We start from the raw sequence: 26,774 nt of genomic DNA, 5'->3' as shown, positions 1-26,774 counted from the left end.
TAGCTATATTTGCATTGAAGAAACATAGAACAATAAACATTAAACAAATAAACACTTGATTCTGTTTTATTCACAGTTAATATCAGACAAAAAATTTATCACAAGGTCTCAAGACATCTCCATTCATGGTCATTGTCTGAGTCACCGACATCCAGGTCTGTCATGTCAGGTATGCTCTTAAAGGCGGCCTGAAAACAAAAACAAATGTTACAACGTATGAATTTTCCACTCAAATATCTGAATAAGTAAATGCAATGTCAAACTAGCAATAATACCTGTGCATAATAAGTAGAGCAAGAAGGTAACTTTCTGCCCTAACTTCTGAGTCAGCTTGATATAAAACGACTTGTTTAGCAGTATTGATCCATTGCCTAAGCCACATCTGCTTTGTCGCCAATTGTACCAGCATCTAAAATGCAGTATTATAAAACATTTGAATTTAATGTCAGGAATCGTAAATTGACAGATAAATGTTAAAAACTATACTTGTAAGTTAGTGCATGATATTTAATTGCATGTTGTTTTCTTAAATTATGTATGAATTGCACTTACCAGCCAGTCGGCAATGATGGCTCAGAATCAAAGTCTCCTTGGAGACATCAAAACGAAGCCATGACTGATTATTCTTCCATAACTGTTGCAATTTTCGTTTTATTGACTGTTAATAATTTTTGTTGCAACCTTCATTCTCATTTTGCAGTTGATGTGTGAACGTTGCGCGCTCAAAATAACGCAGAAAAGAAATTAAAACAAATTTTTCGCCGCATGTTCTCCACCCAGTAGTAATAAAAGTTATAGCGTCTCGCGAGATTGACTTACAACACTGTTCGATAAGCGTCTAAATCAATGAGTGCTCAAGGGAAATAACAAATGCAGTTTTGAATAAGCAACTATATGAATCTATTTCGGACATGTTACTAAGTTCGGACATGAAAAAATGCATTCGACCGATCGGGCTACCGGCTTAGAATTTTCACTCGACCGACGCAAAAATCACTCGACTCGGTCGACGGTCGAGTGGGTTACGTCCAAGACTGTATTATAAGGGGGAATGCATGGTATAATCAGGGGCAATTGCATGGTATTATAAGGGGGAATGCGATGTATAATGAGGGGGTCTGCATGGTATAATAAGGGAGTCTGCATGGTATAATAAGGGAGTCTGCATGGTATAATAAGGGGTCTGCATGGTATAATAAGGGAGTCTGCATGGTATAATAAGGGAGTCTGCATGGTGTAATAAGGGGGAATGCATGGTATAATAAGGGTGAATGCATGGTATAATGAGGGTGATTGCATGGTATAATAAGGGGAATGCATGGTATAATAAGTGGGGACTGCATGGTTTAATAAGGGGGAATGCCTGGTATATTAAGGGGGTCTGCATGGTCTAATATGCAGGGCTTTTTATGTCCCCCACTATAGTAGTGGGGGACATATTGTTTTTGCCCTGACTGTTGGTCTGTTGGTTGGTCTGTTGGTGGTTTGCGCCAACTTTAACATTTGCAATAACTTTTGCAATATTGAAGATAGGAACTTGATATTTGGCATGCATATGTATCTCATGGAGCTGAACATTTTGAGTGGTGAAAGGTCAAGGTCATCCTTCAAGGTCAAAGGTCAAATATATGGGTCAAAAGCGCTCATTTAATGTACTCTTTTGCAGTATTTCAATATTCAAGATAGCAACTTGATATTTGGCATGCATGTGTATCTCATGGCGCTGCACAATTTGAGTGGTGAAAGGTCAAGGTCAAGGTCATCCTTCAAGGTCAGTTGTCAAATATATGTGGCCAAAATCGCTCATTTTATGAGTACTTTTGCAATATTGAAGATAGCAACTTGATATTTGGCATGCTTGTGTATCTCATGGAGCTGCACATTTTAAGTGGTGAAAGGTCAAGGTCAAGGTCATCCTTCAAGGTCAGAGGTCAAATATATGTGGCCAAATCGCTAATTTTATGAATACTTTTGCAATATTGAAGATAGCAACTTGATATTTGGCATGCATGTGTATCTTATGGAGCTGCACATTTTGAGTGGTGAAAGGTCAAGGTCATCCTTCAAGGTCAAATATATGGGTCAAAATTGCTCATGTAATGTCTCTTCCGTAATATTGAAGCTAGCAATTTTATATTTGAAATGCAAGTGTATCTTATGGAGCTGCACATTTTGAGTGGTGAAGGGTCAAGGTCAAGGTCATCCTACAAGGCCAAACATCATATAGGGGGACATTGTGTTTCACAAACACATCTTGTTTTTTCTTCTGTGAGTATGGCCGTTTTTCACAATTTAAGGAAAAGCGACTCAAATTTTTACAATTTCAAGACATTCGTGACTCAAATTTTTACAATTTAAAGATGTTTGCAACTAAAAATTTTCACAATTTTATAAAGTTCGCTACTCATTTTTTCACAATTTCAAACAGTTCGCAACTCATTTATTCACAAAATGGGAAGGCCAAGGCCACTTCACAAAAACATGAAAAAGCCCTGATATGGGGGACTGCATTGTATAATTAGGGGGTTTGCCTGGTATCATAAGGGGGGTTTCATGATATATAAAGGGAGACTGCTTGGTATAATAAGGTGGACTGCATTGTATAATAAGGGGGTCTGCATTGTATAATAAGGGGCAATGCATGGTATGATAAGGAAGAATTCATGGTATAATAAGGTGGTCACTGATCACTGTGATATACAATTACTGCATAAAAAGTATTATTCAGAGAAAATTGCGATAAGATAATCTGTATGTTTCTGTTTCAGGTAAAGAAATGGATATCTGAGTGGGATATTGGCACACAGAAGATACAAAACATATACAGAGCTCTCCATGAAACTCTAATAGCTGCTAGAATGAGGTTGGGGCAACCAGGAATATATACATGAAAAGCTTTGACAATTCTCACATAACAACTTTTGTATTCGCATCAGATTAAAAAAAGTAAAATCATTACATACCATTCATCTTTAGTAAAACAGATTAACAACAATAGAATTTATATAAGATATTTGCAAATATTTTTTTTCATAATTACTGATCTTCTCACTTCTGCAATTATAGCTTAATTTTGACCATGTTATGTACCTTTAATCTAAGCTTATAGCTCCAAGTTAAAATAAATATATTTACTAGAATCAGTTTCATGATACTTAGGTGTTATCATATTACAGTGAGCAGGCAACCAAGGTGATGATAGAGTTGTTGGGAACTTACACAGAGGATAATGCTTCACAGGCAAGAGATGATGCTCAGAAGTAGGTTTAACCTGGCTAAACCATTATGATTGTTGTTACAAAATGTATGTCCATTGGTTGAAATAAGCCCTTATCTGCAAATTTTAAGGTGGTTAAGCTTTGCAGATAGCTTTCTTAGGATTTGCAAGTAAGGAAAATGCATAGCAAGAATTAAGTCTTACCAACACAGTTAACAAATGAGCTTTGCTCTGTGAAAAGGGGGTTTAATGCATGAGCGTAAAGTGTCGTCCCGAATAAGGGACTTATCAGGGACCACACTGTCCGCTTTTATGATATTTTTCTTTAAAAAAAAGTTTCTTCTTAGCTAAAATCTAGTTTAGGCAGAAAGTGTCATCCGGGGGGACTGTACAGACTAATCTGGGACAACACTTTACGCACATGCATTAAACCCCCTTCTCTGAGAGGGCGGCTCAAATGTTTTTACAACATTATCTTGTAACATTTTATGATGAGCATTCTGAAATTCAGAGCACAATGTCCTTCATATCTTGTTGTTTGGTTAATTGTTAGTAAATCTCAGGGCAATGAATAACATGTCTGTCTAGCTATCCAGGAGGTCCTTGATATGATCACCACTCAGTGAGTGTTCTAAGGAACTTAAACAAAGTAGCAAACTACTGTTTTGACTCAGGAAACTGACACAAGTGTCTCAATGATTATTATACTTTTTATACTTTTAAGATTTGGTATTTTACATTCTATCATGGTTCTCTACAAATTTTGTACAAATAATGGCACAGGGGTCAAACTGGCCATGCTCCAGGATCAATGTTTATTGTAATTACTTGCTACATATTACTACATGGGGCGATGAAGGATATTAGTGACAGCATTTTGTGGTTAAGTTTATACGTCCCTGATTAAAGAGGCATATATTTAGAGAAAATACTGCTCTTAGCACAAATGCTAATGTGCAAATTGATGAAATATGTGCTTTTTTCAGGTGTATAGTGACCTGCTTAGAAGATCCAAACACATTTTTGTTGGACCATTTGTTGACATTAAAACCAGTAAAGTTCCTTGAAGGAGCATTAATACATGATGTAAGTTTTTACAGTGAGGCAGCAGGAGTTCTCACTTACATTTATTTCAATAAAATATGGCTCTATTTTATTTAAAAATTACATTTATGCCCGTTAAATATCATAGTTGACATAACCTAAAACTGCTCTTGTTGTTGCCTTCATGGTGAGCTTTTGTGATCATCATTGGTCTGTTTTTCATCATGGGACCTGCATCGTCTGACAGCAATGTTTGACACACTATAGAGACCCACTTATTTCCTAATCTTCATGAAACTTGGTCAGAACATCAGCAGAGGGGGTAATCACATGATAAACAAAATGGCAATGTCCATGCCAATACAGGTATTTTTCGCCGTTTTATACCCTTTATTACTTGTATTAAGTGTTTGAATGCCGCTCACTTAAAGCCACGCACCTTGAAATGAAAGTAAATTTAAGTAGAAATAAAGAACATATTTTATCTATGCCAATTAGAATATATCTGGTGGTTAACGGAAATCCGTCTTTTTGCGCTTTAAAACTTAAAAATAATCGCGTTTGTTGAAATGGACGTATAAGTATAGAAATTCTACTTTAGGTTTTAAAATTGAAAAAAATAATTAATTACTTGCTAACTAGGCTAAAGATTTAATTTTATCAGTGCCAATTAGGATATATCAGGGCGGTTACAAGGTAGAAATCCGTATTTTTTGCGCTTTAAAACTATTAAATAATCCCGTTTGTCGAAATGGACGTATACGTATTGAAATCCTACTTTCGGTTTAAAAATTTAAAAAAATAATAAATTACTTGCTATCTAGGCTATAACCCTAACCCTAAAATGACAATTTTGCACACATTCAAATTGTGTCTATATGTATTGATTAACATGTATTTCATTTTAAGGTGTGTGGCTTTAATATCAGCAAGAAAGTGATAAGCATTTATTTCATATAAATTTTTATGCCCCCTTTTCGAAGAAAAGGTGGCATATAGTGATCGGACTGTCCGTCTGTCTGTCTGTCTTTCTGTCACACTTTGCGTTTAGGTTTCGAAAAATGCTCATAACTTCTATGTCCCTTGGGATATAACCTTCATATTTGGTATGCATGTGTATATGGACAAGGCCTTTCCATACGCACACAAATTTTGACCCCTGTGACCTTGACCTTGAACTTAGGGTCTGCGTTTAGGTTTCGAAATCTGCATTTAGGTTTCGAAAAATGCTCATAACTTCTATGTCCCTTGAGATATAACCTTAATATTTGGTATGCATGTATATATTGACAAAGCCTTTCCATACGCACAACAATTTTTACCCCTGTGACCTTGACCTTGAACTTAGGGTCCGCGTTTAGGTTTCAAAATCTGCGTTTAGGTTTCGAAAAATGCTCATAACTTCTATGTCCCTTGAGATATAACCTTCATATTTGGTATTCATGTGTATATGGACAAGGCCTTTCCATACGCACAAATTTTTTTACCCCTGCGACCTTGACCTTGAACTTCGGTTCTGCGTTAAGGTTTCGAAATCTGCGTTTAGGTTTCGAAATCTGCGTTTAGGTTTCGAAAAATGCTCATAACTTCTATGTCCCTTGAGATATAAGCTTCATATTTTGAATGCATGTGTATATGGACAAGGCCTTTCCATACGCACAATTTTTTTTACCCCTGTGACCTTGACCTTGAAGTTAGGGTCCGCGTTTATGTTTCGAAATCTGCGTTTAGGTTTTGAAAAATGCTCATAGCTTCTATGTCCCTTGAGATATAACCTTCATATTTGGTATGCATGTGTATATGGACAAGGCCTTTCCATACGCACACAAATTTTGACCCCTGTTACCTTGACCTTGAATTTAGGGTCCGCGTTTAGGTTTCGAAATCTGTGTTTAGGTTTCGAAAAAAGCTCATAACTTCTATCAAGCGTTTATAGGGGGCATAAGTCATCCTATGGTGACAGCTCTTGTTTGCTCTTCAACTGTACTTTACTCGCTTGGAATTTTCTTATTGGGAGCTGTAATTTTCTGACCTGCTAAGAAATTTCGCAGTTAGTAAAGTCCAGATATAAACTAGAGCAAATATTAATATGATATATACGCTAATCACTGTTTTACTGATATGGCTAGAAAGAGAGTGGCATTTTAACAATTAATAACAGAAATAAAGGATATAAAACCGCGAAAAATACCTGTCTTGCTTTGCATGGAAGTCGCAATCTTATTTGTCACATGATTACCCCCTCTGATCAGTTTCATAATTATATTTTGGTTGAGATTGATTGACCTTGGTTACATGTACATAGAGTGAAAAACTAGAACACTTTGTCCACTTAAAGATAAAAATTGTGAACACTATTTATCAATTTTTTTTGCATAATCATCATGAAACGTGTTGAGAACATTCGTTTTAATGATATCTCAGCTATGTTCAGAAAAGGTTTTGGTCTGTTAGTAATCTGTTATCATTTACGCCAGGAACAGCAGTTTTCCTATTATGGCTTTCTTAAAATCTTGTGAACTGTCAAGTTTTTGCCTGATGGTCATTCAATTTGTTCAGAATAGTTGTTCAAATGATATCTCAGCCAAGTTTGGAAATGGTTCTGGTCCATTTAAAAACTTGGCCACCAGTTTTTCCTATAAGGCTATAGTGAAACCTTATGAATGCTCTTGAAGTAGCAGTGTCCATGAAGCAAGCTAATAACATTTTAAGAAATTGTAATCGATTTTTATCTATCGACAAAGGTAGAATTGAACCAAATACAAATTGCCAATCAACATTTTAATATATTCTCTTGACAATTAGGTAGATATTTTAACATAGATCAACTGATGATGAATGTTAAAAACCTGATCCATATTCACATGTTATCCATTAGAATTATAATTAAGTAGTTTTATTAACCAGGTTTTCCGAAGGAAAAAACTGGTTATTAGATTGGCGAATGCGGGCGGGCTGGCTGGCTGGCTGGCTGGCGGGCTGGCTGGCGGGCTGGCGGAATAAGCTTGTCCGGGCCATAACTATGTCGTTCATTGTCAGATTTTAAAATCATTTGGCACATTTGTTCACCATCATTGGACGGTGTGTCGCGCGAAATAATTACGTCGATATCTCCAAGGTCAAGGTCACACTTTGAGTTCAAAGGTCAAAAATGGCCATAAATGAGCTTGTCCGAGCCATAACTATGTCGTTCATCGTCAGATTTTAAAATCATTTGGCACATTTGTTCACCATCATTGGACGGTGTGTCGCGCGAAATAATTACGTCGATATCTCCAAGGTCAAGGTCACACTTTGAGTTCAAAGGTCAAAAATGGCCATAAATGAGCTTGTCCTGGCCATAACTATGTCATTCATTGTGAGATTTTAAAATCATTTGGCACATTTGTTCACCATCATGGGACGGTGTGTCCCACGAAAGAATCACGTCAATATCTCCAATGTCAAGGTCGCCACGACTAAAAATAGATTTAAAAAAAAAAAAAAAACTTACAAAGGGGGTTAATTTTTTTGGTCATTTCAAAAGTTCAGTTTGAGTTTTCTCCCTTTATCAGATTTTTTTTTCACAATGAAAACCTGGTTTTGTGACAATTTTGTCCCTTGTTGCAAATAAGTTATGAAGATTTACTTACTTAAAAAAAGCTTTGAATGAATGTCAGATTAGAACTATCAAGCATATATTTAAAACATTCTGAAACCTTTTTTGCTGTGGATGTGAATGTTAGTATTTCAATTGTTTTATCTTTTCAGTTATTGACAATATTTGTGGCTGGGAAGCTTACACAGTACCAGCAGTTCTATAAAAACAATCAAGAATTTATACAGTCATTGGGTATGTATTTTCTAGAATACAAAAAAACAAACAAATTAAAATAGTATTGATGTTTGAAACTACTCAGCAGTGCAATATATACTAAAAACTAAAATGGACTTTTTTGACTTCATTTTCCCCTCCTTATTTTGCTATATTGTTGTTTAATTGAAAAACGTTTTATGAACAATGCACTGATCATATTTTTGCTCATTGTCCAGTGTAAAATCTCATTTTCATCTTCTATGCATTGGCTACAAACACTTATAAAAATGCCCATTTAGGTTTGCTCCAAGTTCATTTTCACCCTTCATACATGTAAATACATTTGTAAAATGACTGTTAAATTTATGTTCAGCACTTAGTCATTGACTCATTTAATTTTTTGTTTAGTTTATATAGTCAAAGTGCTAGACTAATGGGAGATATCCAGGCAGTCAAATTGAAAATCCTGGCTTCATTTTCCATACAAATCTGGCAATATATTTGAAATTAAATCTGTTTTCTTGAAAGCTGTCATTTTCTTTTTTGATACATCATGGGTTTTGTTTATTCATATTGTCTGCACATCATTAACATTTTATCTAAGCCTATTATTGCCTTGTGTACAAGTTTAGTGGTGCTCTTAATATTGCTCAGTTATGACAATGATTTTCACCTTCAATAAAATCTATGCTTATTTTGTGGTCACGCTGCCTTTTTTTTTTTTCATTAACACATTTGTCCCCCAAATTTATATTTCACTTGATTTTGGACGCAAAAGTCTTTGATTTATTAAAGGGACAGTCAACCACGAATGACGAAAAAAGAAAAGTTCTAAAATACTTTTTTTTTTTTTGCAATGATTTGTTTCTATTGATTTAAATATCACGACTGGTATATAACATTTATACTTGAAAAAAGTTGTTAAGTCTTCATATTTTCAGTATATTCGGTAATAAATTTTACTGGGTACAGCTACCAGGTAACTACCAGTTTAGCTATAAATAACGCAAGTAGATTGATCATCATCGTCACGTGGTAAACACAGGAATGCAATTTGTGCATGCGTAGTGAATTGTATATACTTTATATATAAAATGATCTACTTGCGTTATTTATAGTGTGTATATTGTTGTGTCACCTATTTTCGTGATGTACTTTCGCTTTCACATTGCAAAATTTTATTACCGAATATACTGAAAATATGATTTTTTTCAGGTAATGTAATATACCAGTCATGATATTTTAATCAATATAAACTAATAATTGTAATAATGTAAAAAAAAAACGGTATTTTAGAACTTTTCTTTTTTCGTCATTTGTGGTTGAAGGTCCCTTTAAAGGATCAATTCAAACAATGTCAAATGTACACTACTTTTAATACGTTTGATTTATACTTCACTTGTCCTCTTTGTTTTGTTAGACATCATCATCATAATAATTATAATTTTGTTATGCCCCTGGATCGAGTGATTGGGGGTATATTGTTTTTGACCTGTCTGTTTGTCATTGTATGTGTCTGTCTGTCACAAATTTTAACCTTGGTTAAACTTTTGCAATAACTTCGTGTAATATTGAAGATAGCAACTTGATATTTGGCATGCATGTGTATCTCATGGAGCTGCACATTTTGAGTGGTGAAAGGTTAAGGTTATCCTTAAAGGTAAAAGGTAAAAAAAAAAGCGGCGCAGTAGGGGACATTGTGTTTCTGACATACACATCTCTTGTTTTTATTTTTATGCCCCCCTTCGAAGAAAAGGGGGTATATTGTTTTGCACAGGTCGGTCGGTCCGTCGGTCGGTCCGTCCACTTCATAGGTACATTGATCATGACTGGCAGATGACCCCTATTGATTTTCAGGTCACTAGGTCAAAGGTCAAGGTCACAGTGACTCGAAATAGTAAAATGGTTCCCGGATGATAACTCAAGAATGCTTAGGCCTAGGATCATGAAACTTCATAGGTACATTGATCATGACTGGCAGATGACCCCTATTGATTTTCAGGTCACTAGGTCAAAGGTCAAGGTCACAGTGACTCGAAACAGTAAAATGCTTTCCGGATGATAACTCAAGAATGCTTACGCCTAGGATCATGAAACTTCATAAAAACATTGATCATGACTGGCTGATGACCCCTATTGATTTTCAGGTCACTAGGTTTAAGGTCAAGGTCACAGTGACTCGAAATAGTAAAATGGTTTCCGGATGATAACTCAAGAATGCTTGCGCCTAGGATCATGAAACTTCATAGGTAAATTGATCATGACTGGCAGATGACCCCTATCAATTTTCAGGTCACTAGGTCAAAGGTCAAGGTCACAGTGACTCGAAACAGTCAAATGGTTTCCTGATGATAACTCAAGAATAATTAGGCCTAGGATCATGAAACTTCATAGGTAAATTGATCATGACTGGCAGATGACCCCTATTGATTTTCAGGTCACTGGGTCAAAGGTTAAGATCACATTGATTAAAAACGTATTCACACAATGGCTGCCACTACAACTGAGAGCCCATATGGGGGGGGGGGGGTATGCATGTTTTACAAACAGCCCTTGTTAGAATATAAGATGCATATATCAGTATATAAATATTTAATCTGTTGGTTGGTTGGTTTGTTTGTTTGCTCCAACTTTAACATTTTGCCATAATTTTTGCAATATTGAAGATAGCAACTTCATATTTGGCATGCATGTGTATCTCATGGAGCTGCACATTTTGAGTGGTGAAAGGTCAAGGTCATCCTTCAAGGTCAGAGGTCAAATATATAGCTTCAGAGCGGCGCAGAAGGGGACATAGTGTTTCTGACAAACACATATCTTGTTTTTCTAGTTTTTGTTTATATTATGCTTACAGAAATTAGTGTAAAGGATGCATAGGGAAGTAACAGCAATGTGGTGTTATTGCAATCTCAACAAACAGTTAAAAGTGAATTATCTTTACTTATTATGACAGTACTTGAAATATTTTAAACTTTGTTGTTACACATTGTATGTCTATCTTTTTTGTGTGTATACAATCAAAGTGCAAGAATAATGGGAGATTTCCAAGGAGTCCAGTGGCAAACCTTGACTTCAATTTTACCCTTCATACATTAACATTCTATATTTAATATTGGTTCCATTGTGAGTTGCACAATGTTGCTTCACATTATATTGCTATGTTTTGTGTACACAGTCAAAGTGCAAGAATAATGGGAGATATCCAAGGAGTCCAGTGGAAAATCTTGGCTTCATTTTCACCCTTCATACATTTACATTATATATTTAATCAATTGATTCAATTGTATATTGCACGATGTTGTTGCACATTCTCTTTATTTTTTGTGTGTATAAAACACTCAAAGTGCTAGAATAATGGGAGATATCCAAGAAGTCCAGTGGAAAATCTTGGCTTTATTTTCACCCTTCATGCATTGACATTCTATTTTTAATCCATTTGTTCTATTGTATATTCCACACTGTTGCTACACATTATATTGTTATGTTTTGTGTACACAGTCAAAGTGCAAGAATAATGGGAGATATCCAAGGAGTCCAGTGGAAAATCCTGGCTTTTTTCACCTTTCGTACATTGATGTTCTATTTTTAATCCATTTGTTCTATTGTATATTGCACCATGTTGCTACACATTATATTGCTATGTTTTGTGTACACAGTCAAAGTGCTAGAATAATTGGAGATATCCAAGGAGTCCAGTGGAAAATCTTGGCTTTATTTTCACCCTTCATACATTGCCATTCTGTATTTAATCAATTGGTTCAATTGTATATTGCACGATGTTGCTACACATTATATTGCTATGTTTTGTGTACACAGTCAAAGTGCTAGAATAATGGGAGATATCCAAGAGGTTCAGTGGAAAATCTTGGCTTTATTTTCACCCTTCATACATTGACATTCTATTTTTAATCCATTTGTTCTATTGTATATTGCACGATGTTGCTACACATTATATTTCTATGTTTTGTGTACACAGTCAAAGTGCTAGAATAATGGGAGATATCCAAGGAGTCCAGTGGAAAATCTTGGCTTTATTTTCACCCTTCATACATTGACATTCTATTTTTAATTCCATTTGTTCTATTGTATATTGCACGATGTTGCTACACATTATATTGCTATGTTTTGTGTAAACAGTCAAAGTGCTAGAATAATGGGAGATATCCAAGGAGTCCAGTGGAAAATCTTGGCTTCATTTTCACCCTTTGTACAAGGCTGTCAATTTTTATGTCCCCCACTATAGTAGTGGGGGACATATTGTTTTTGCCCTGTCTGTTGGTCTGTCTGTTGGTCTGTTTGCGCCAACTTTAACATTTTGCAATAACTTTTGCTATATTGAAGATAGCAACTTCATATTTGGCATGCATGTGTATCTCATGAAGCTGCACATTTTGAGTGGTGAAAGGTCAAGGTCATCCTTCAAGGTCAGAGGTCAAATATATGTGGCCAAAATCGCTTATTTAATAAATACTTTTGCAATATTGAAGATAGCAACTTGATATTTGGCATGCATGTGTATCTCATGGAGCTGCACATTTTGAGTGGTGAAAGGTCAAGGTCAAGGTCATCCTTCAAGGTCAGAGGTCAAATTTATGTGGCCCAAAATCGCTTATTTAATAAATACTTTTGCAATATTGAAGATAGCAACTTGATATTTGGCATGCATGTGCATCTCATGGAGCTTCACATTTTGAGTGGTGAAAGGTCAAGGTCAAGGTCATCCTTCAAGGTCAGAGGTCAAATATATGTGGCCCAAATCGCTTATTTTATGAATACTTTTGCAATATTGAAGATAGCAACTTGATATTTGGCATGTATGCGTATCTGATGGAGCTGCACATTTTGAGTGGTGAAAGGTCAAGGTCAAGGACATCCTTCACAAGGTCAAGGTCATCCTACAAGGGCAAACATCATATAGGGGGACATTGTGTTTCACAAACACATCTTGTTGTTTGTTAGAAAATCAGTCTTGATAAACATAACTTTTTTGTTTTGACACCTGGTAGGGATATTTGTATGGTCAGCGCATCATAAAAATTCTATGTAAGGCTATTGTCTTGTGTAGAAGATCAATGGTGCTATAAAAATTGCCCTGGAATGATAAAAGAGTTTCACTCCTTTGAAGTTCTTACTGCGTTTAGTGCAACACTGCCTTTCTTCTTCATTATTTGAAGCCAGACATGTGTCCCCCCCCCCCCCCCAACTTAAATTTGAATAGATAGATGATTGTTGCCCTTACATGAATTACAGACAAATGGGATGAAAAAATGTGCAAGAGCTTTACTTTTAGAGATGTCAAAGAGGAATATCAACTTCATTTTTACCTTCATATAATATGGTCAGCTAGGCTCTATATGTATTTGTATGTCCATAAAGTACAATCATTGTTATTCATTTGCATATAAAATATTTAGTTAGATTTCTAAATAATTGATACATTTTTAAGGAATTTAGTGGAAATCTTTGATTCATTCATTAACAGACATTTTGATTTTAATAAATCCTTGTCTGCACCAATGTTGTGACAGCATTCTTTTTATGCTCCCCATATATATATATATGGGGAGCATATAGTTGCCAGTTTGTCCTTCCGCACTTCCGTACAAACTAAATTCTTGTCCGGAGCATAACTCTTAATCTACTAAAGAGATTTACTTGAAACTTTAAATATAAACAGATGGCAAGTAGGAGAAGTGCAGTGACTAAGAACCATAACTCTATCTACCTTAGTTTTTGAATTATCTCCCTTTATTTAATTTCAAAGTAAATTTTTGTCCAGAGCATAACTCTAAATCAACTAAAGGGATTTACTTGAAACTTTAAATATAAACAGATGGCAAGTAGGAGAAGTGCAGTGACTAAGAACCATAACTCTGTCTACCTTAGTTTTTGAATTATCTCCCTTTATTTAATTTCAAAGTAAATTTTTGTCCTCTAAATCTACTAAAGGGATTTACTTGAAATATAAACAGATGGCAAGTAGGAGGAGTGCAGTGACTAAGAACCATAACTCTATCTACCTTAGTTTTTGAATTATCTCCCTTTATTTAATTTCAAAGTAAATTTTTGTCCGGAGAATAACTCTAAATCTACTAAAGGGATTTACTTGAAACTTGAAATATAAACAGATGGCATGTAGGAGAAGTGCAGTGACTAAGAACCATAACTCTATCTACCTAAGGTAACTGGGGTCAAGGTCAAGGTCACCTAAGCTAATAATAGATTTTCCTTCACTTTTGTTACAGTTTCTCATAGCGCCTTCAATACTTTACCGATCTCTTTCATATTTGGCATGTAGGTACCTTGCATGAACCTCTACCGTTCGATGACGTTTGAGGTCACTGGGGTCAAGTTCACCAAGGCTAATGATAGATTTTTCCGTCACACTTTTGTTACAGTTTCTCATAGCACCTTCAATACTTTACAGATCTCTTTCATATTTGGCATGTAGGTACCTTTCATGGACCTCTACCTTTTGATGACGTTTGAGGTCACTGGGGTCAAGGTCACCAAGGCTAATAATAGATTTTTCCGTCACACTTTTGTTAAGTTTCTCATAGCACCTTCAATACTTTACCAATCTCTTTCATATTGGGCATGTTGGTACCTTGCATGGACCTCTACCTTTTGATGACGTTTGAGGTCACTGGGGTCAAGGTCACCAGAGCTAATAATAGATTTTCCTTCACACTTTTGTTATAGTTTCTCATAGCGCCTTCAATACTTTAGTGATCTCTTTCATATTTGGCATGTAGGTACCTTGCATTGACCTCTACCTTTTGATGATGTTTGAGGTCACTGGGGTCAAGGTCTCCAAGGCTTATAATAGATTTTTCCATCACACTTTTGTTAAGTTTCTCATAGCACCTTCAATACTTTACCAATCTCTTTCATATTGGGCATGTTGGTACCTTGCATGGACCTCTACCTTTTGATGACGTTTGAGGTCACTGGGGTCAAGGTCACCAGAGCTAATAATAGATTTTCCTTCACACTTTTGTTATAGTTTCTCATAGCGCCTTCAATACTTTAGTGATCTCTTTCATATTTGGCATGTAGGTACCTTGCATTGACCTCTACCTTTTGATGATGTTTGAGGTCACTGGGGTCAAGGTCTCCAAGGCTTATAATAGATTTTTCCATCACACTTTTGTTACAGTTTCTCATAGCATATACTTCACCGATCTCTTTTATATTTGGCATGTATGTACCTTGCATGGACCTCTACCTTTTGATGATGTTTGAGGTCACTGGAGTCAAGGTCACCAAAGCTAATAATAGAATTTTTGTTCACACTTTTGTCACAGTTTCTCATAGCGCCTTCAATATTTGACCGCTCTCTTATATATTTGGCATGTAGGTACCTTGCATGGAACTCTACCTTTTGATGAGGTTTGAGGTCACTGGGGTCAAGGTCAAGGTCACTGAGGCTAATATTAGATTTTCTCAAGGTCTCACTTTTTATGCCCCCCTTCGAAGAAGAGGGGGTATATTGCTTTGCTCATGTCGGTCGGTCTGTCTGTCGGTCTGTCCGTCCACCAGGTGGTTGTCAGACGATAACTCAAGAACGCTTGGGCCTAGGATCATGAAGCTTCATGGGTACATTGATCATGACTCGCAGATGACCCCTATTGATTTTGAGGTCACTAGGTCAAAGGTCAAGGTCACAGTGACCAGAAATAGTAAAATGGTTTTTGAATAACTCAAGAACGCATACGCCTAGGATCATGAAACTTCATGGGTAGATTGATCATGACTTGCAGATGACCCCTATTGATTTTGAGGTCACTAGGTCAAAGGTCAAGGTCACGGTGACCCGAAATAGTAAAATGGTTTCCCGGATGATAACTCAAGAACGCATACGCCTAGGATCATGAAACTTCATGGGTAGATTGATCATGACTCGCAGATGACCCCTATTGATTTTGAGGTCACTAGGTCAAAGGTCAAGGTCACCGTGACCCGAAATAGTAAAATGGTTTTCGGATGATAACTCAAGAACGCATACGCCTTGGATCATGAAACTTCATAGGTAGATTGATCATGACTTGCAGATTACCCCTATTGATTTTGAGGTCACAAGGTCAAGGTCACGGTGACCCGAAATAGTAAAATGATTTTCGGATGATAACTCAAGAACGCTTTTGCCTAGGATCATGACACTTCATAGGTACATTGATCGTGACCCGCAGATGACCCCTATTGATTTTCAGGTCAATAGGTCAAAGGTCAAGGTCACAGTGACAAAAATCGTATTCACACAATGGCTGCCACTACAACGGACAGCCCATATGGGGGGCATGCATGTTTTACAAACAGCCCTTGTTTCCACACAATTAACACATATATCGACAAAGCATCATTGGGGAGCATCCATCAGTTTTACTGATATTCTTGTTCTATTTTAAATGTCACCTCTTGTAAGTGCTAGAGTAATGGCAGACATCCAATGAGTCCAGTGAAAAATCTTGATGTCATGTCCACATTTCATATGTATATTTCTTTCGAGTTTTCTACTTCAACATTTCTGTTTATCAAGCCATACATCTCTATTAACATCTGCCTTATTGCAATGTTATCTTTCAATCATAATTTATTATGCCCCCCTTTGAAGAAGAGGGGGTATATTGTTTTGCACATATCGGTCCGTCGGTCGGTCGGTCCGTCCACCAGATGGTTTCCGGATGATAACTCAATAACGCTTAGGCCTAGGATCATGAAACTTCATAGATACATTGATCATGACTGGCAGATGACCCCTATTGATTTTCAGGTCACTAGGTCAAAGGTCAAGGTCACAGTGACTGGAAATAGTAAAATGGTTTCCGGATGATAACTCAAGAATGCTTAGGCCTAGGATCATGAAACTTCATAGGTACATTGATCATGACTGGCAGATGACCCCTATTGATTTTCAGGTCGCTAGGTCAAAGGTCAAGGTCACAGTGACTCCAAAATGGTTTCCGGATGACAATTCAAGAATGCTTAGGCCTAGGATCATGAAACTTCATAGGTACATTGATCATGACTGGCAGATGACCCCTATTGATTTTCAGGTCACTAGGTCAAAGGTCAAGGTCACAGTGACTCAAAACAGTAAAATGGTTTCCGTATGATAACTCAAGAATGCTTACGCCTAGGATCATAAAACTTCATAGGTACATTGATCATGACTGGCAGATGACCCCTATTGATTTTCAGGTCACTGGGTCAAAGGTCAAGGTCACAGTGACTCAAAACAGTAAATTGGTTTCCTGATGATAACTCAAGAATAATTAGGCCTAGGATCATGAAACTTCATAGGTACATTGATCATGACTGGCAGATGACCCCTATTGATTTTCAGGTCACTAGATCAAAGGTCAAGGTCAAAAAACGTATTCACACAATGGCTGCCACTACGACTGACAGCCCAAATTGGGGGCATGCATGTTTTACAAACAGCCCTTGTTTTTAACAACATAATTATTTACAGGGCTTTTGTCCTGATGCGGTATTCACACAATGGCTGCCACTACAACTGACAGCCCAAATTGGGGGCATGCATGTTTTACAAACAGCCCTTGTTTTTAACAACATAATTATTTACAGGGCTTTTGTCCTGATGCGGGGAAATGGCTTAACCTTCAATTTTGGGAAATTATTTATAAACAAAACATTAAAAGGGAAATATAGCTTCATGACATGTTAAAAAAAAAGTTTTTGGGCTAAGGTCATTATACCCCCACAAACGAAGTTTAGGGGGGTATATAGGAGTGAACTTGTCGGTCGGTCTGTCTGTATTAAGTGTCCTTCTAATTCAAGTAGTTTTCATCCGATCTTCACCAAACTTGGTCAGAAGTTGTATCTAGATAATGTCTAGGTCAAGTTTGAACATGGGCCTTGCCGGGTCAAAAACTAGGTCACGGGGTCACTTAGTGCGTTTTAAACATTCAGCATGTTGTCCGCTCTCTTATTCAAGAAGTTTTCATCCGATCTTCACCAAACTTGGTCAGAAGTTGTATCTAGATGATCTTAAGGCCAAGTTCGAACATGGGCTTTGCCGGGTCAAAAACTAGGTCATGGGGTCACTTAGTGCGTTTTTTAACATTCAGCATGGTGTCCTCTCTCTTATTCAAGTAGTTTTCATCCGATCTTCACCAAACTTGGTCAGAAGTTTTATCTAGATGATCTGAAGACCAAGTTCGAACATGGGCCATGCCAGATCAAAAACTTGGTCACAGGGTCACTAAGTACGTTTTACACATTGAGCATGGTGTCAGCTCTCTATTTCAAGTATTTTAATCCGATCTTCACCACACTTGGTCAGAAGTTAGACTTAGTAACTAGATGATGTGTTGGTCAAGTTCGAACGTGTGCCATGCCGGGTCAAAAACTAGGTCACTGGGACACTTAGTGTGTTTTAAACCTCACCATGTTGTCCGCTCTCTAATTCAAGTAGTTTTTATCCACCTTCACCAAAATTGGTCAGAAGTTGTATCTTGATAATGTCTAGGGCAAGTTTGAATATGGGTCATGCCGGGTCAAAAACAAGGTCAAGGGGTCACTTAGTGCGTTTTAAACATCACAATGTTGTGCGCTCTCTAATTCAAGTAGTTTTCATCCAATCTTCACCAAACTTGGTCAGAAGTTGTATCTAGATAATGTCTAGGTCAAGTTTGAATATGGGTCATGTCGGATCAAAAACTAGGTCACGGGGTATCTTAGTGCGTTTTTAACCTCACCATGTTGTCCGCTCTCTAATTCAAGAAGTTTTCATCCAATCCTCACCAAACTTGGTCACAAGTTTTATCTAAATGATCTCTAGGACAAGTTTGAACATGGGCCATTCCGTGCCCAAAACTAGGTCACAGGGTCACATAGTGCGTTTTTTAACATTCAGCATGGTGTCCGCTCTCTAATTCAAGTAGTTTACATCCGATCTTCACCAAACTTGGTCAGAAGTTTTATGGAGATGATCTTAAGGCCAAGTTAGAACATGGGCCTTTCTGGGTCAAAAACTAGGTCAAGGGGTCACTTAGTGCGTTTTAAAAATTGAGCATGGTGTCCGCTGTTTTTTGTGAAGACGACATGCAAAATATTATGTGTCAATGCGGCATGTGGGGGTATTCGTCAGGTCTGTGACAAAGCTCTAGTTCATTCAGCCAGTGATTTAGAAGAAAGCATAAGCAATTATTCAACATTTTTTAAAAACCCTGTTACCATTAAAGCTTTATCTTTAATTCTACCACGGCACGTGACTTGTTTTTTATATACAAAGAAGAAAAACTACTGTTGGTTATTACCCCGATATACCAACGGTTGTTTAAAGTGACATCACTTTGATTGTCCGCGCACATTTTATGAATGAAGACGACGTCATTTGATTGTAATTGTTGTGGTGACGTCACGTTTTCGCGGAAAAGTGGAGGACGTTCGGTTAATATAATTTTCATTTATAACCTCTAAATCGCGGATAACTTATTTTGAAAACGTGTTAGAATCGAAATAATCCACGGGTAACCGTTGATTATTGCGGTAATAACCAACGGTATGGAGTTCCGATGCTTGTTATCAAACCACTCGAGCTACGCCCTCGTGGTTTAATTCCTACGAATGAACTCCATACCGTTGGTTATTACCGCAATAACCAACGGTTACCCGTGGATTATTTCTTAATCATTACACATTTTCCTTCAATTTCGTTACACCACCAGGTCTGTCACATGATGAGAACCTGCGTAAGATGCGTCTACTGACGTTCATGCAGATGGCCGAGACAAGGAAGGAGATCGACTATGAGAGCATACAGAAAGAGATGGACCTGAATGAAGATGATGTGGAGGTCTTCATTATTGATGGTATGTGAACATCAGTAGTATTAAATATAGAAACAGCAAAGAGGTTGTTTCAGGTCAATAACTTCAGTTTGGATTGACCTGAAAAACTTAAAATATAACAAGCTTCCATGGAGATCAAGCTATGGATTGAATACAGTGCAGCTATGGAATTGGTTTCCAGGAAATAAAGTGAATTTAAATGGAGGTTTTGCATTACAATCTTGTATTAAGGTTGCTTATGAGAAGAACTGACATTGAGGATCATTTGGGCCAGTAATGTCACAGTCACATTTACTAAAAATGGAACAAAAAGATTTTTGCATATTGACTTGGCCATGGATGGAGGTATTGTAATGGAATGTTTTTGTGTAGATTGTTTATTATTGTACTCAAGTTGTGACCAGTTGGGTCCAGATTAAGATCAAAAATTACTTTATAAAATTCTAAATAACTCTGTGCATTAGGGGTATTGTTCGGAAATATGTGTTAGTAGCTTTCATGCAGACCTAGCTTGGTAATGCAAATGTTTAAGTTTAATGAATAACTTTGTCCTTTGTTCTGTTGTTTACTGGTAGTTAAGTGGTAAACTTTTGAGCCTTAGTTTTGTTTTTAGATTGGTGGTTATGGGTAAAGAAAGTGTGTCAAAGTTCGGAACATTTAATTTTATGATACAGAATGTCATTTAGTGCGGTGAACAGAATTTATTCCCTAAGGAGTTTTTGAACATTATCTATGATACATATCTATAATAGAAATTCATGATACAAAATTGTTATGCAACGGTATATTGAATGTGGTGTCTCCTTTTGAATGGGAGCATTCTCAAGTTCTCATAGACCTGACTGTTTTTACCAAGGAAATGGAAATGAACAGTTTTGAAGGCTTAATACAGACACTTTTTATACCTATTTCCTTGAAACAGTACTATCAATCTCAATAAAAAAGCATCAAGTTATTTAATTTTCTCAAAGAAAAGACAGATTTGTGGTCAGCAGAAACAAACAAAATACATTGGATTTAACAAACCAATTAAAACTTAATACTTTCTATTTCAGTGGTTAGGACTCGGGCTGTGCAGGTGAAGATTGACCAGCTGCAGCACAAGGTGATCATCACGGCCACGATGCACCGCACGTTTGGGCGCCAGCACTGGCAGCTGCTGCACCAGAACCTGCAACGCTGGCAACAAAACCTCAGCAATGTGCAGACCAACCTCCGGGCCTTAGAAATCATGCAGCAGCAGGCACAGACTGTACCACAGTAGACCAGACAGTGTACACCTTAAAAAGCAAAAGATTGTTTTCTGAAGTCTATTTCAAAAGATTTGCAAGCTTTTGCCAAACTAAATCACAACATTTTTGCAATTGTCTGCCTACCCGGATCACATTAGACTTGCGTGACTAAAAGATTGTAGAATTCAAAGTTCCCAGACTAATACTTTGATCATTGTGTCAGAGTTTTCTCTTGATTTGTGAAGTGCTTGTTTGTGACAGCGATTTTCGTAGGTGTAATTATTTTTTTAAAAATCATGAATGACAATTGTTGCTTAGTGATTAAAAAATTTCAGCTTTCATGTTTGTCAAGTTGACATTGAGGGGCAAGTGAGGTGGTGTGCATATTAAACAGTTATTTTAGTAGTATTATTAACAAGATAAATGTTTTATGCACAGCATTTCACTTGCCCCTATCAAAAAACAAATGAATGTCTATATTTATTTAATGTGTTCATCAGTGAATAGTCGTGTTGGTAAATTAATAAGCTAGATGTTGTAATTGATAAAAATAAAGCAACATTAAATTATAACACCTGAAAAATGCTTTACATCTGTGTATTTAAGAAATAAAATAATCCTGGTATATTTTTGTGTTGGTGACATTGATGTTTGATGTACAAGTTTTTGTACAAGACAAAAGACTTCTTTACTGAAAAGTTTCCCAAATTTAGAAGAATAAATACAAGTTTGTAAACAAGAACAACAAACATGTAGCGATGGTATTTTTTGGTGTATGACAAAATATATCGTGTAGTTGATCAGCACATTTGAAAAAATGTAAATTATGTTTAACATGTTGTTGCGTTCCGAGCGATAGTAAATATAACTTGGTAGTGTGTCACCTTCAATGAATCGACAGACGACGTTTCCGTGTTTACAAAGATTATTAATGTAACATATGAACACAAATAACTATGGAAGGATATGTTTAGTCAAACTGTCATTCAACAGTATGAAAAATATCACCGGTTCACAAGCATTGGAATATGAGTGTGCAGTATCTAGGCTATACATTTAATTCAGTTAGAAAAATTTTCATTGTTTACACTGCATAGATTAACTTGGAATTTAAAACACTGCGAGCCCATCATATACTTCAATGTGACGCTATAATGCACAATAATTGTCTTATTCTTTATATTAGCTTTAACATTACAAGTAGTAGTTTAAAATATTCAAAATAATCTGATGATGAATGTTATTTTATTTATTTACTTCAACAAAGTGAAGGAGTTGCCTTTAAGATGTCGCGTTGCAAACTGAAACTGAAAACTCAGTCCCTTATATACTAAGAGCTCTAGGTCGACCAAAAACATGGTCGGTCGACCACAAAAACATGGTCGACCAAATGCTACTGACATACCGAAATGTAAATGTCGACCAAAATGATGGTCAACCAGATGTTTACGACCAAAATTATCGGTTGATGAGGTAGAATATGATACAAGTATTCTACAGTTCCTATGCAACGCCGGAAGCAATATACTGTAGCGGATGAAACATTTTCCGATTTTAACAACAAAGTGTTTAAATATAAAAATGAGCTGTTTAAAAACATTTATTACAAAAATATGGAACACATTGCCTAGAACCTGATCTATCTAGTATGTGCCATGAAATTAACATAACTTTACTTTTAAACTGATATTTAAAAGTCAGACATTTCTCGACTAAACAATGTTACCGTGGACATGAAATAGAGCGGAATTTACACTCCAGTATGAAAGAAAACATGGATTAAGGACTAAGATAGCCGGATTTTGGATATAACTGGAGCTTTGTTCTGGATCTTACGAACATTGTACTGTTAAAAAATACTGGAAGGGCTAAACAATGCCTTCTTTGAGTTGTATCAGTAACAATCTACAAAGCATGAAAGGAAGGTTTTTAAGAATAATCACTACCCATAGTAGTAGATTGCATCAATACCCCCTGGAATTAAAAGGCCATGCTCCTGCGGCCTTACACTTTTGGTACTTGAAAATGAGAGTGTTGATATTCATAACTTCAATAGCTTGGTTCAAAAATCACCCCCATCAGTAAATTTTCTAATTAATACCTTAATGCTTAAAGAAAAAATTTAAAATGCTTGACGTAATTAATAACGTGTCCTTTGCCTAGATAAAAACAGCAACAAAACAAATATTAACAATCCTTACCCTAAAACAGTTTGAACAATAAACATGCAAAATCTTTACTGCGGCCTATGTCTTAAACGATAGGAGGCACAATAAATTGCAAAATTGTACATTAACAAAATTCCTCATCGTGATGGGATTGTTAGTGAGTTTTTTCCGTAGGGGTTCGCCATCCGCTGTATCCGTCTGTCGTAGAGCTGTCCGCATACTGCGTTCGATACGTCTAACCTCTTGGAGGACATCTGACGCTCTTCTGGCGGCATCGACTGAGGCTCTAGTGCTTTTGTCGATTACCCTTGACAGCCTTCGTAGCTCCGTAATAAGCTGGTCCTCACTGTCTTCCTGGGTGGCTTTCTCGGCTACCTCGGCAGATACCTGCATCGCAGCGGTATTGACCCCCTGGATGAACACCTGTGGCGTGCGTCTATCAGCCTTTGGTGTGTTCAGGATCTCGTCTAAGAGAGGCACGCCAGGGGGCCAGGCGATGAGCGGTGCCGCTATCCTGATAGGCGACTGTGTTGGAGTGAAGATCCTGCTATTGTGGGGAAGGGTTGTGAACCTGGTGATGGCAGGTACCTCAGGCATACTGTAGAACGTCAGCTCGGGGGCCTCAGGTCGGTACAGCTCTGTCGCTCTTTGCTTGTGCTATACATCGTGACTAACTCAGAGGGTGTGGCCACTACTGGCGTAAACACAGCAGCCAGTCTGCTACCTCTTGATTTGTGGATATTAGAGTTATGTCCGCTTCTGTAACGAAACGTGGTGACGGAGCCTTAACCAACAGCTTGTGATAATTCAGCATTAGCCCTATCTTAGCGGCCGCTTGCTGATGCCGACCATAATTTGTCAGGGTTCATGGAACTTAAGCCTTTCCTGACTGCGAAACCTGCACAACCGACAATAAAATGGAACGTTTTCAAGGGCGACGTGGTCCCTCAACACGTGGTCTGTAAGTCTTCCCTTGCGATCGATCGTACCACAGTGGACACACCGGTACAGCAAACCTCCGTTAGCGGACTTCATGGTGATCTCAAACGGTATTAAGTTTTGTTATAAGTGATTAAGTTTAATCCAAAGCCTGATGGTGCCTGGCAGTGTTTCCCAAAGTAGGAATAAGCATGTATTGCCAATTTCCAAACAGTAAATGTACCTCGGCGTCAACTTACAAATGTTTATAACAGATTTCATAAATACTCCTTGGTTAACAATGTCAAAGAGAAACTTAACATAGTCCACAAATGTTTACACTTTCAAAAAGTCACTCACACAATTACAGTTAGTTATTTAAGAAGTTTACGCTTTGCATAGGCAAACCATTTTGGTAAGTCTTTGCCCCTGTACGGCTTCAATTTATCCTGATGTACACGTTTATTATGACCGTCGCTGTCAATTTGTATCAAGAAGTTAACTTTGGATCTCTTCTTTAATAAGCATAGATCCTTTATAGGTTTGCTCGAGTTTTGGACAAGATCCAAGTTTTCGGCTTTCGTTCAAACACCACACTGGGTCGCCCACTTTATATTCTGAAGCCTTCTGGTCGTACTCTGCCTTGCTACACTTTGCTCTTTGTATTAGGTGGTTTCTCGCAATTTCATTTACGCGGACCAGCCTTTTTCGAAGTTGCCCAACGTAGCCGCCTTATTGCTCTGGTATGGCATTGGGGGAAGGATTAGCATACACGAGATCAGCTGGCAGACCAGTGATCATCATGTTTGGAAAGAAACCTGTCGCCTCATGGGGTGTAGCTCTGTAATCGCCAGCGAGACTGCCAAGGTGCTGATCCGAGCTTGTCTGCTCCCCCACTCAGTATGACTTAACCATTTTGATTAGCGTGCGATTGAACCGCTCCACTTGTCCGTTGCCTCTCGGGTTCCGCACACTGGTCCTCGACTTGGTTACCTGTAGAATACTGCACAGCTCTTTGAAGAGATTGCTGTGTATCTGCAGCGGCGAACCCCATCGTACGATGAAATGCTCAATGACTGCATTGGCACAGGTTTCCGCAATTTGATCGGCTACGGGGATGACCTCAACATACTTTGTAAAGTAGTCACTCATGATCCGGATGAACGGGTTGCCTCTAGATGTAACGGGCAGAGGACCCAGGAAGTCCATGCAGAGAAGATCCCACGGAGCTCCTGACTTCAGGTGGCCCATTGGAGCGCGAGGTAGACGTTGTGATTTCTTATTTGCTTAAGAGCCAGCACATTGCTGGACATACAACTTCACGTCGGTCTTGAGGTCGTACCAGTAATGCACCTTGGTGATGTTCGCCTTTGTACGTTTGATACCCTGGTGTCCTACAACGGTGGCGTTGGTCCTCACCTTAGTGGGCACCACCAGACGTTTGCCGGATGCCCCATTGAGCGGACACTTGAGGTGCAGCACATCGTCGTCTAAGTGGAGCTGCTCCCACACCAGTAGGTAGTGTCGCGCTTCAGGGCTCCAGTGCGCTGTATCATCTCAGGATGGCCTTCTTTGTTCTTTGAACAAGGACTTTACAGGACCGATGCAGGGGTCAGAGTTTTGAAGCCTTGTCATTTCCTGTGAAGAGTATGTTCCCATCCAAGCCTTGGCTCTTGTCACCACTCTTGAGGTGTTACCCGGGGTGCTACCATCGCTGCTCTTTTCACATGCCCGGACCTCTGCTCTCTCTTTGAGAATAGGGGGTTTCCAGCTAGCCAGCATTATTTCCGCTCTGCGCTGACAATTCGAACATGGACCGCATTTGAGGGGCTCGCTCATGTCCACCTGGTCACAGGAACAGTCTCTAGGATTCACACCGTGAAAGTGCATCAGAGTGTGCCTGCTTTGTGCCAGGGCGATACTCTTTGCTGAAAACGAAAGGCGATAAAATTTCGGTTCAATGCGCGATTTTACCGCTTGGCTCTTTCATACTGAAAAGCCAAACAAGGGCTTGGTGATCGCTTCTAACAACAAAATGGCGACCTAGCAAATACTGACAAAAGTACTGGATAAAGTAAACTACGGCTAACAACTCTTGTTCGGTGATGCAGTAATTTCTTTCGGCACGGTTTATAGCTCTGCTTGCGTAAGAGATGACCCGCTCACGACCTTCTTGTTCTTGCGACAATACGCCACCTTTTCCCAGGCCAGATGCATCTACATCAAGCAAGAATGTTCCGCCATCATTGAGTGGATAGCCCATCACTTCCGGACTCACCAGTCCATCTTTAATGGCATTAAACGCTTCTTCTTGCGCGTCATCCCAGTGGAAAACTGCGTCCTTGCAAGTGAGTCGTATCAGCGGACGGGCCTTGCGAGCTAAATCTTTGATGAATCTCCTGTGTGGCCTAAACATCGCATCTTGGTTTGTAGCAGGTGACATTTGTCTGGCTTCAACTTTAATCTGGCTTACCGTAGCCGACTGTTCACCTCGTCCACCCGGCTCATATGACCTTTGAAATTATCGTGGCAAATGATTGTCATCGATGTACACCAGACAGGTCAACCACTGCCGGTCTT

General features: G+C 38.0%; 1 protein-coding gene across 1 annotated transcript in view; it reads left to right on the top strand.

Moving 5' to 3' along the window:
- LOC127870087 (eukaryotic translation initiation factor 3 subunit M-like) overlaps positions 1 to 21,735 on the top strand; it is a 68,650-nt gene extending 46,915 nt beyond the window's left edge. Inside the window, exons 5-10 of the mRNA XM_052412750.1 lie at positions 2,769 to 2,863; positions 3,177 to 3,260; positions 4,204 to 4,303; positions 8,012 to 8,093; positions 19,754 to 19,897; positions 20,932 to 21,735. Of these exons, the coding sequence (XP_052268710.1) occupies positions 2,769 to 2,863; positions 3,177 to 3,260; positions 4,204 to 4,303; positions 8,012 to 8,093; positions 19,754 to 19,897; positions 20,932 to 21,140 (714 nt within the window). The 3' untranslated portion in view covers positions 21,141 to 21,735. The remainder of the gene's footprint in view (positions 1 to 2,768; positions 2,864 to 3,176; positions 3,261 to 4,203; positions 4,304 to 8,011; positions 8,094 to 19,753; positions 19,898 to 20,931) is intronic.
- The last annotated feature ends 5,039 nt before the right edge of the window (positions 21,736 to 26,774 follow it).

The sequence above is a fragment of the Dreissena polymorpha genome, chromosome 1 (assembly GCF_020536995.1).
Source record: "Dreissena polymorpha isolate Duluth1 chromosome 1, UMN_Dpol_1.0, whole genome shotgun sequence".
NCBI lineage: Eukaryota > Metazoa > Mollusca > Bivalvia > Myida > Dreissenidae > Dreissena > Dreissena polymorpha.
The sequence above is the reverse complement of the archived record's forward strand: the minus strand, read 5'-3'. Positions and strand labels throughout refer to the sequence as shown.